General features: G+C 41.8%; 2 protein-coding genes across 3 annotated transcripts in view; one reads left to right on the top strand and one right to left on the bottom strand.

Moving 5' to 3' along the window:
• Positions 1-145: 145 nt before the first annotated feature.
• On the top strand, positions 146-2907 carry grem1b (gremlin 1b). The gene is made up of 2 exons (XM_005916905.3): positions 146-427; positions 837-2907. The coding sequence occupies exon 2, from the start codon at positions 838-840 to the stop codon at positions 1384-1386; it is 549 nt and encodes a 182-aa protein (XP_005916967.1). The 5' UTR covers positions 146-427; position 837; the 3' UTR covers positions 1387-2907.
• A 79-nt stretch (positions 2908-2986) lies between these two features.
• Positions 2987-11041, bottom strand: part of LOC102312775 (formin-1) — a 50783-nt gene continuing 42728 nt past the window's right edge. For both annotated transcript variants that reach the window (XM_005916903.3, XM_005916904.3), the window contains 3 exons: positions 6324-6473; positions 5167-5248; positions 2987-5056 (listed from right to left, as the gene is read on the bottom strand). In XM_005916903.3, the coding sequence (XP_005916965.1) occupies positions 5012-5056; positions 5167-5248; positions 6324-6473 (277 nt within the window). In that variant the 3' untranslated portion in view covers positions 2987-5011. The remainder of the gene's footprint in view (positions 5057-5166; positions 5249-6323; positions 6474-11041) is intronic.

Genomic DNA, 11041 nt, shown 5'->3' with positions numbered 1-11041 from the left:
ATGGTCGTGTCTTCTTGAAACATGTAAACAAAAACAAACAAACAAAAATCGCACTTTTACTTTTCCCCCCAGTACGCACTCAGCTCCCTCTCCCTCCCTGCCTGCCTTCTTTCACTGTTGCTCGGTTGTCTGTGGGCTAAGGGAAACTGTTGAGGGGGCGGATAGTCTTGATTTTCTCTACATCGTGCTTAGCCAATAACTGCTGTGCACATCTCAGCTGGCAGACATTTAAAAGGGAGACAGTCCGGCGCTGTAGCAATTTGTATTAAACCCCCTGGCCCCTGTCTATGGAGCGCTTAGTCTCCCACCCATCCACAGTCCCACCAGTGCACAGTCGACACCAGTAGGTACCTATCATCTCGAAAGGTGCCGCAGTGAAGCTCGAGGACCAGATCATCGCACTTGTAGCAGCAGTGTTGCATAGCAGGTATTTCTATTTGTTTTTTAAACATCATGATATATAACTTATAGAAATGGTAAAACTGCATGCTTTTCTATCTCTTGCTGCGCAAGTGTGGAGCCACTAACGGTTTACAGGACATGTGACATGGTTTATTACTGTTTTTAGATAAATTCGGCAGGAATATTTTGGAGAATGGATAATTATGGGAACATAATTATATTATTCTGTCATTTATTTGGACTGAGGTGACTCAAATGAATGACTGCTTTTAAACGTCAGCCTCCTTTTCATGTTGTTTCAACAAAGAAGAAATGATGGGGAAAAAGTTCCCTCGGTGCGTTTTTACGCAGCGTAAAAACTATGACAGCTGTGCGTAACCCATGCAGAGCCGAAAACTGTGTGAGTGACGAACCATTTTCTTTTTCTCTACAAGGATGGCCAACTCCACGCATATCTTCTACAGTATGGTTTTCATCATTGGGCTGCTCTCCTCTCCGGTGGATGCAAAAAGAAACAGAGGTTCACAAGGCGCCATTCCTCATCCTGACAAAAGCAACCCAAACGAATCGGAGCAGCAACCGCAGACTCCGCAGGCGGGCTCGGGCTCTCGCCAGAGGCCGGGCTCATCCTCACCCGCCGACGAAGTGCTGGAGTCCAGCCAGGAAGCTCTACATGTGACGGAGCGCCAGTATTTGAAACGGGACTGGTGCAAAACACAACCTCTCAAACAGACCATCCACGAGGAGGGCTGCGTCAGCCGCACCATCATCAACCGCTTCTGTTACGGACAGTGCAACTCCTTCTACATCCCCAGGCACATCCGGAGGGAGGAGGGCGCCTTCCAGTCCTGTTCGTTTTGTAAACCGAAGCGTTTTACCACCATGACTTTCACATTGAACTGTCCGGACCAGCAGCCGCCCACCAAGAAGAAGCGCATCCAGCGCGTCAAACAGTGTCGCTGCATATCCATAGACCTGGACTAAAACACAGCGATTATGTGTGTGTGTTTCATGTCTTCTTTTTCTTCTTCTTCTTCTTAGTGGACTTGATAGCTGTCTCACAGCCAAGAAATTGTGCTCGTCTCCATCTGGAGATAAGCACCGCACACGCTGATACTTACGTCTCTCCTGTACAGCACGTGAGCCAATATGGACATGCAACTTAAAACAAAATAATAAAAAAAAAACGTCAAAAGCAACTTGTTACACATCACCAGACTAAAAAAAAGATCACTGCACGGAAACTCTTACTTGGAATGGGCATGCTTTACGCACGGCTTCCTCGCCCCCACAGGACTGCAGAATACCGGTTTATTTAACTGCTCCAAAACAGTCCTTGTGACTGTTAAACGTCTCCGTCCATCCTGCATTTTACGCATATGTGTTTGCTAAACTGGATGTTTCCACTGTGTGGAATTTGATAGGCGAACGACTTTATTTGTAAAAGGAGAAAAATGATTTTATTTCGATATTTCAAGAATCGTTCAAGGTTAACCTAATTGATTTCTGTGAATTTCGAAGTCCATTAGTGAAGTTTTCTTTCTATTTTTATTTTTTTTTGAAGTTGTGAGCTTACTCAAATATAGAAACTATGGCTTCTGAAGTTAGTTTAAATGGAAGTGTACAGTGGTGGCTTATACATTACCGAGGTGAAATAGTTGTAAAATGTTAAGCCATTTTTGATGTAACCCATTTGTTTATTCATTTGATTAAATTATCCACGAAAACTAAATAAATGGATGCTGGAATACTGCGAAAATTATTTGCTGCGTTTAAAAAAAACAAAAAAGCTAAATCCCTCCATTCACCGTTTCCTGCACTGAGCCAGGATCTTACCGAGTTACTCGCATTCAGACCCTGGAATATATTTTAAAGTCCGTTTTGGAAAAAAAGCTGCAAGTCAGCTATTCCAGCGATCTGCTGAAATGATGGGATTCAATTTCACCGCATCTGGTTACAAGGCTCGCAAATCTGTCAGGTTCTTAAGGGAATTCTCAAGTGTAAATGAAAAGATGTTCTACTAAATGAACATATTTATAAATAAGTGGGTGATGGGGGAAAGATTTTAGAATTAGAGGCTTTGTTCTTTAGCCAGTCTACAATAAATACGACTGATGTATTCAGTCACAGTTTGCATGACTTTGGTTCACATAGATGTCAGTTACAGTTGAGGGAGGTCCCAACATTTCATTAAAAAGGGGAAAAAAAAATCATTTGGAAATTTTCTGATTCTTATTTGATCAACAAAGTTTTTTTTAATGAATATGTAATAACAGTTTTAAATCTCATTCAAATTATTAAAATACCAACCTCATTCAATTTTACATCCATTAAACCGATGTCATGAGAATTTCCTCCCAATTATTTTATTTCAGGAGATTTCCAGGAACTGGCACAACTTCTGACTCAGTTTATTGAACAGTCTGGCTGAATTATGAATCAGCGAATGACTCAGGTTCCTTACATAAATATCATATTTTCACAGCGCGGGCCTAAATCGAGGCGTTGACAGCAGAAAACTGAAAGAAGCCGCATTAACATATCTTTCAAAGTCCACGTCTTCGTCCAAAACAAGCTCCACTTATTCAGCATCCCACAGTTTATTTCTTGAAATTTAAAACAATTCCATAAAATTACAAAGCATTCACATGAGAGCTACTGAAGGTCACATGAACCAACATACATACAGTAGAGGCCACAGCAATTCCTTGGTCAGCATCTGCTCATTTTCTTTATTTTTTATGTTTCTGGTTTTGTTTTTCCAACCCCTCTGGAGTAAAATATAGCAGTTTTAAAGTTTCGACTTATATAGATTTGTATACAAAATGAATGGCACAAGTGAAAGACTTTGGAGGGTAAAAACAAGTAATCGATCGAAGGGGCAGTTTATGGAAAGTGTGACGATGAAATCTGAGGTATAACATCTCGCATGGCTCCAGGTGATCATCTTAAATGTTCTCAGTACCCAAAATACAGTCATCATTACTCCAAAATATAAACATTAAACTTTCTGTCTTTATTCTGTGCAAAGCACTCGACTTCCATGAGCACGCTGGAAATCTTTGCAACATACATTTAAAAAAAAAACAAAAAACCCATGAATCAACTGACCTATCAAGCAACTTCTTAGTCAATTCAGTTACCAATCAAAATATACAAAACAAAGCTGGCTTTTTTTCTTTTTGGGAGGGGGGGGCATAAAATAATTATTTTGTTACATAAATACAATTTTCTTTAGTGATACAGGAGCATAGCTACATCTTACATTAGTGAAAATAAAGCATGATTTTATTACACTTTCTATTTGTTCAAAAATAAAATAAGATTTCATCATGAAGAAATATCATTTATACATTTTCTAACGGGAAACGTTACTCTTGCATAGGAAAAAGGAGGTGCAAAACAGTGAAAGACAGCTGCAAAAACAACGCATGCGGTCAGCATGGGGGGTAAAACGACGTGCAGCAACATACAGCTAAAGCAAGCAGCTTAAAACTGTGTTGGGACAACGTCATGTACAGCATTCACTGAAGGATTAATAAGTTCTCTTTAAAACTGCAGGTGAGCGCCAAAACCTGTTGTGTCATTCAAAACTATTACCATTATTTTTTCTTAGTCCAATTTTGTGTGAGCCGAGGCTCCGGGCCAGATTTGTTGCCAGCTTCTGCTCTCCTCTGGCCGTCACCCAGGAGAGGTCAGTCTGGTGCAACACGCAATACAGCAAAACCTCACATTCTTACACATAGGCCCCCCCGCCCCTTTAAACACGCACTCAACTTCTAGACAATTTCTACACGACGTGTCTTCGTCCGCACTTAAAGCCCAGCATAGATAATCTATCATATTTCCCAAAGCTGTACAGTCCCTGCCAGTTCTACTACATGACATATTTACAAGACTTTTAATGAGCCGTGGTGAATGAAAAGCTACCCGCTACAGCGAAAGACACAGGAAAGTTCTTTCTCCCTGCTCCAAGTGAGAGATCTGTTTTGTCAACAGTGATTTTTTTCTTACCCCTCCCAGCAGACACTTGCAGTAAAGCCATATCTGTTTGTAGGTCGACAACAACGTCTAAGAAACACAGCCCGCGCTGGGGCATTGTTTTAACACATACGCTATCTGATACAGTTTGGAAAAGAAACCGTTTCTCGTGCTTCGGAAGAGGTCCAGAAGGACGCTTGTGGATGTGTCAGCTGGCTCTGCTGTGCATCCCGCTGAACCCTGGAGACCTTTCACAAGCTGGGCACTCAGGGGTCACGCCATGCTGCATGAATGAGGTCAACCCTTTGGCCTTTATGACTCCCCTCACTGCGGCTGCGGTGGCCAATCGTCTTCGCTAACTGGGGTTGTGACAAAAAAGCCTCGAAGCGAAGGCGGTGGAGAACAGGGGAAGGGGAGGGGATGTCCAGTGCTGTTAGTGGGGCACAGATACGGTAGTGGGAGTAGTAAAAGTCTGACCATGTTTTATTGTGAGTCCGTACGGTGAACAGAGGGTAGGGTCCAGTGCTGCTGAGGCAGGTGGTAACTGCAGGATGGATGGGCCCCTGCACCCTTCCTGGCGCACCACCGCCGGTCCGTGCTTCTTCTGCTCTGCCACTTATCATTCTGCTCAGCTGGAGGAGACGCTGGCTTCCTTCTGTCGCAGCCTCTCCTTCTGTTGGCAAGAACCACAAAAAGATTCAGCGCATTGATTTCAGCTGCGACACAAGAAAGAGCGGCTTTTGGGAAATTCCATTTGGTCTCTGAATACAGATCAGCTCTTACCAGACTGTTGGCATTGATCTTCTTGGTTTCGACTCTCTTCTCTGCTGTGATCTTCTTGATGTTTTCCTGGGCTTCCTTCAACCTATGGAAAGAAGAAAGAGACCAGCAAGGCTCAACGTTATCAGACAGTCTAAAAGAAGTACACAATGAAACTTCTGCAAATCCAGGTGTAACCAGATCAAATACAAAGCCTCTCATCCTTGCACTCTTGTGAATTTGTTTAAAAGCAAGACATTTAAATATCTTCCTGGGGCACCACAGAGCCATGCAGTGCCCTCCCAGCCACACAAACACACACTCTCTCTGATCCTCTCTGGAGTTTGCGGTCAGTGAAAGCCCTTTAAGTGGGAATGAGCAGAGAATGACAGCAGCTTGATGAGATAATGAGGCAACCTTAAAAAAAAAAACACACTTGGCTTTTTATGAGATCACAAACAGTATTTAAAATAAAGTTAAATGTACATAAGCACAATCAGCTGCGAGCAACAAGCGGCACGATTATCTAGTAAACAGGGAAACCATGTGATACTTAATAATGTGGCATAAAAATGACCACACAGTCTCTCTGGACAGCGAGAGCTCACCGCTTCCTTCGAGCTTAGCATCGCTACGGTGTTTATCAGTTCTCTAATAACACGCAGCCTTTAAACCACCACAGGCCACTGTCCGCTTGCCGGTCCTTTTTCTGGAACCCCACAGCCCACTACCAATTACGCCTCAGGTCAGAGGAAACATAAATTCAGGCCCCTGTCGCAGGACCAAGGCCGCAGCTACTCCCCCATTCACCTCCTCTTTGATGGCCTCCCTCCTTGCTTTAATTACAACCCGGCATCTGCACATCACCCTTGTACAATTAGTGCTAATTTGACATGATGTCCAGAGGTGTTAAGCACCAATCCGAAGGTGACAGAAACAAAGAAGTCTAATCTGAAATGATTATGTTTTGAGTCTTGCAAAGTTTTACATTCCCTTCCTGACATTAGTTGTTTTTTTTTAGAATGATTATTTCTAGCATACTCACAGAAAACAGGGAAAATTCAGTCATGTTTTTTTTTTTCAAAGATTGTTGGATTGTTCAGTAACCCTAATAACGCCCTTCCTGACTCCTTTCTCCTGATTTCTTCTGAGACTTAACCCAAGTAGTGGTACCAGCTCACCTCTCCTTGGAGATGTTCTTGCTTTGCCGTATCCAAGTGTTCTTGAAATCGTTGCAGAATTCGTACCAAAGCATAAAGATGTAACTTGGAGCTACTTCTTTCTCCCCGGACTTTGGCTTAACACCAAAGTAGTTCACCACGTCTTGGAAACTGTAGGGAGGGGTGGAAACACAGCAAAGGCTCAAACAGTGTTGTCTTATCACACATAAATAATCTCAGATTTTGACTGAAAGTATGTTTTTGTGAACTAATCTGGATTTTAAACAACATTAGAAAGTACAAGGCAGTTACGGTATGTAAACCCGTGAAACCAGAGAGAGCGAGAGAGGAAAAGAGTTTAAAATAGTAAAATGTAGAGAGAAAATGATGGATTTAGAGTCAGCAGGAGAGGTGAGAAACAGAGCTGGAAGGAGAGTGTCCACCCTGCTGGGCCACAGGGGAGAGCCAGTAGCGGCGGCTCCATTATCACATTGACCTCCACAGCCTGCATGGGAAGACTGCCAGAAGAGATGAAGACAGCCAAGAACAGGCTCCTATTCCTCCAAACACACCTTCTGTCTCTCTCACAAACATGTACGTTTTCACATATTAGTGAGGACTTTAAATTCACATGCTTTTCCTAGCCTCCTACCTTAACCACCAGAAATGAATGCCTAACTCTAACCATAACTTAAATGTAACTTCAGCTGTAAAACCATATTTTGAGCCTCAAACATGCCTTCAAATTAGTGAGCTCAGCATTTTGTCCCGACAAGTGACTGTTGGTCCCTACAAGTATAGTGGTCCTAGAAACACATTTAAACAAGTATACACACGACACACACACACGCGCGCTACTATGGAACTCACAACCACAAAAACATGTTCACTGGCAGACAAATCAAAGACGGGAATGCACACATAAAAACACAAAGACAAATCAGAGGAATAAATGTAGTCTGGATTTTTGAGGGTGTTTCTACTCACTGAGCTACAACACTGTTTAAGGCCAGCTCCTCAGCTTAATTCAATTGTAACCAAATCTGAAGTCTTCGCAAGGCTCTCAGGGGCACACACGAGGCAAGAAAAGCAGCCTGCTGCTTCAGATTCCCCCTTCTCTAACCCAAACATGAAAGACATTTTCTGGCCTGTGCCTGTCCAAAAAAAAAAAAGAAAAAAGAAAAAAGGGGGGGTTGATAAAAGGGAGCCATGATTCAAGGGATGCTCTCCTGTCCCACTGACGCCCAAATACGCTCTGACCTCCAGATGCTAGGTGGCTTTTGTGCGACACTAATCTGAGACAAGTTCACTTGGAGTCAAATGGTGCACAATATGGTGACCAGACGGCCAGCTACAAGTTTGGAAAAAAAGAAAGAAAAGTTTTTGCATGAGTCTGCTTCCCATTTCCAAGTGATGCGTCATTTTTGCTGGGATGCACAAAAACAGGAGAGCGCTGTAGATCATCCTGTAATCTAAAGAAGCAGCTAGAAGAAGAAAATGTTCCAAGATGTTTAGATTGACCAAAACAGACGTGCTGTCACAGGCAGCTTTGTTGTCTGCTCTGGCATGACGAACTGGGTCTCTTCTCCACCGGCTCGTCTCTTGACCCTGGGTCATCATGTCAAAAGCGTGCACTTAATCAGAGCAACAAGCTTTTCTTTTTAGCCTCATGAGCAAGCAGAAACAAGCCGATACACAAAGCCTCACTCAAAACAGATGCAAACACTCTCGCACATACCTAGAAAACAAACAAAATCAAGCGGACCTTTGTTCATTTTGCCATCGCAGGCTGATTTCACTTTTGCACATATGACGACATGTCAGTAATCCACGCTATGATGCCATTGCCGTGAGAGGGTTTTACTGCAGCGCCCACAGCTCAGCATTCCTCACTGACAGCTATAAAAAAAGACCCATTACAAAACCATGAACAGACGTGAGAATCAGCAAAGTATTTAGACAGGCAACTCTGCATTCCTATGTTTTGGCAGCAAAAAGATTACAGGCGTAAACCCCCGTGTTGTTGGCTGATTCAGCAGAGGCACAAAGCGGAGGCCATCTTTTCATATGTAATGACGGAGTAGAGTAATATACCAACTAACAGCAGCAAAACCATAACTGCACAATGACTATAGAGTTGGCACTTGGGCCAATTGAAATTGAGCATGATGGGGAAGAAGGAGGCTTAATGAGACGGAACTGAGGACAGAACCAGAAAACCTCAGTGGAGCCCAAACACGAAGCAGACAAATTAGGAGTGCATGTTGAGGAAAAGGCTTCAGCGCTCACTATGGACAGATGAGAAAAAAAACCCAAACATTTTTGCTAAATTAGTTTTAAGTTACTTCATTAAAAACTCACAAGCCATTGCATCTTTTTGTGTGTGCTATTTTAACTGTTAAGCTGGCTCAAATGTTGCAACTTTTTGCTGTGCTCCAATCACATTTCAGGCGTCTAGGCTGTCTAGCATACATGATTGTTTACTCTATAAGTGGTTTTATTGGGTCTTCATTAAGTCTGTTGACTTTTTTTAAATGTATAAAAGGCATACTAGGGAGCAAATGCAGTATATAGGGCAAAAACAGTTGCTGTACAATTCCAATGAGCTTGAAAGTCAGTGTTTATTCAACCCACAGCCTCTGTCAGGAAGCTTCCTTCCTTCAAGAAGCCTGAAGACTTCTTTAAGCAGTCTTCAGGCTTCTTGAAGGACATTCAAAGTGCTTCTTTGGATATCGTCTACCTTTTCTTTCATTCTCTATCAAAATGATCCCACACTGTCTCAATAATGTGGCGGTCTGGGTCAAACCATTACTGATAGAGTTCCTTTGTTTTTTCTATGTAGGCATGCTTGTAATGCCTTGAGAGTTTCCTCAAAATTTTTTAACGACACACTTAAGCTAACAGCTCTTTGCTAATGACCATGTTGGTGGTGCACAAATATTATTTTATGTCTGTCAAACTGTTTTATCTTTTTCACAAATTAAAGAAATAAAAGCAAATGATGTGTTTTTGCAACAGGCTGCTGTTTACAAAGTGCCTAAAGATGGAATTGCAAGTCTGCTTCCATGAAAGCAAAACAAAGAAATGAGGGGTGGCCAAAGTTTCTGCACAGAACTGCATGTGTGTCGATAATACATTTGGTTTATAATTTTATATGTGCGAATTCTCAAAACCATCTTGTTTAAATAAAGGTTACATTAAAAAAAGAAACTCAAACTAAAACCTCATAACTGATGACAGCTGTTATGCAGCTGCATCGCTGTTAATAAAATGTATGTATATGCAAGTATGACAATGATTACCTGCATCAAACATGGTTATATTATATTGAAAGATATCTCTTTTTCCCCCTTTAACAAAAAGCGACAAGAAGCAATTAAGTCCAAATAACAGATGAACCATCATCACCAATGAATGCGAGCTGTGACTCATCCCAGGAGACTGTCTAAGGAGAGGGGACAGATTATGATGTGCGATCTAATAAAATGTACAAAGTAATTGATCTGACTGCTCTCCGATGAGGGTTGTTTGTTCTTGTTCTGCTGTATGTCTACTGTATCGACACATTAGGTCACTGAGAGAAACAAATAACATGTGTTCACAAGCCTGGTTAATAAAAGCTCAACGTTGTAGCCATGACAGAAGATTCTACACATCTTAAGCCACGAAACATAGAAGATCTGTCAGCCACTGGGTGAAAAACTTCCACCAATTAAGTATCAGGCCAAATATGAAATATGGACACAATCCAGCCCTCTGCTGAGTTATAGCGGTCAGTATTGGCCACTTGACTCTTGATCTTTTGGGTATAAAATGTCATGGCATCATCACTTCATCCAACTGGACATTTGCTTGAAATTGTTTCATAGTTGCCGCAAGAGTTCTTGCATTGCAGCCAAAAATGTGTTTTTTTCTGAGGTCACAGTGACTTTGATTAACAAAATGCACTCGGTTCACATTTGAGGCCAAGTGGGTCCGTGTGCCAAATTTGAAGAAATGTACTTGTACTCATGATTAGGGCTGCCACAAACGATTATTTTGATAGTCGACTAGTCACCGATTATTTATGCGATTAGTCGAGTTGTCAGATCATCATCCACTGGACGTAAAACTACAGCTTATTGCACCAGCAGCATCTGCTCTTATATAACTATCATTAGCTTACAGCTTTAAGCTTTTAAGGTGCTAACTAAAAATAAAGACAAGATGATAGTTCATTCAATTTTAATAAAATTTGCAGATTGTTTCGGTAAAGTTTAATAAACTCCTTGCTATCTAAAATATAACAGGACACCGGAGTAAATTCTCCAGCATCTCACACTTCTGATAATCAGCTGTCTGCTTGACGTTTATTCAGCTGTGTAAAAACTATAACTTTAATCTCAGCCAAACCGATTTACTCAGGAACAAATAAAATACTGAAAAAGCCAAACAACAACATTTTTAAGTTATCTAAGTGACTCGTATATATTTAACCTGAGTCGCGAAAGACGGCGGTGGGTTTGAAAACAATTTGCCGGGAGTCCGGTGTTCTCACGGCGCTAGTGACCTAGCCCCCGGCTAGCTATCGAGCTAGTGGGTAACAGACGTCTCCGAAAACGTCGGAGCGCTTTTGAAAATATGTGGTGTCCTGATAAACTGAGCCGATATTTGAGGTTTACACAGCTACATTCTCCCCTGAAAATATGTTAAACGTTTATTTTGTGACCCAGAAAGAATAATAAGAGTAATATTAAAAC

Source organism: Haplochromis burtoni, unplaced genomic scaffold, assembly GCF_018398535.1.
Source record: "Haplochromis burtoni strain Fernald_Lab_line unplaced genomic scaffold, NCSU_Asbu1 Contig_16, whole genome shotgun sequence".
In the NCBI taxonomy this organism is placed as follows: Eukaryota; Metazoa; Chordata; class Actinopteri; order Cichliformes; family Cichlidae; genus Haplochromis; species Haplochromis burtoni.
The sequence above is the reverse complement of the archived record's forward strand: the minus strand, read 5'-3'. Positions and strand labels throughout refer to the sequence as shown.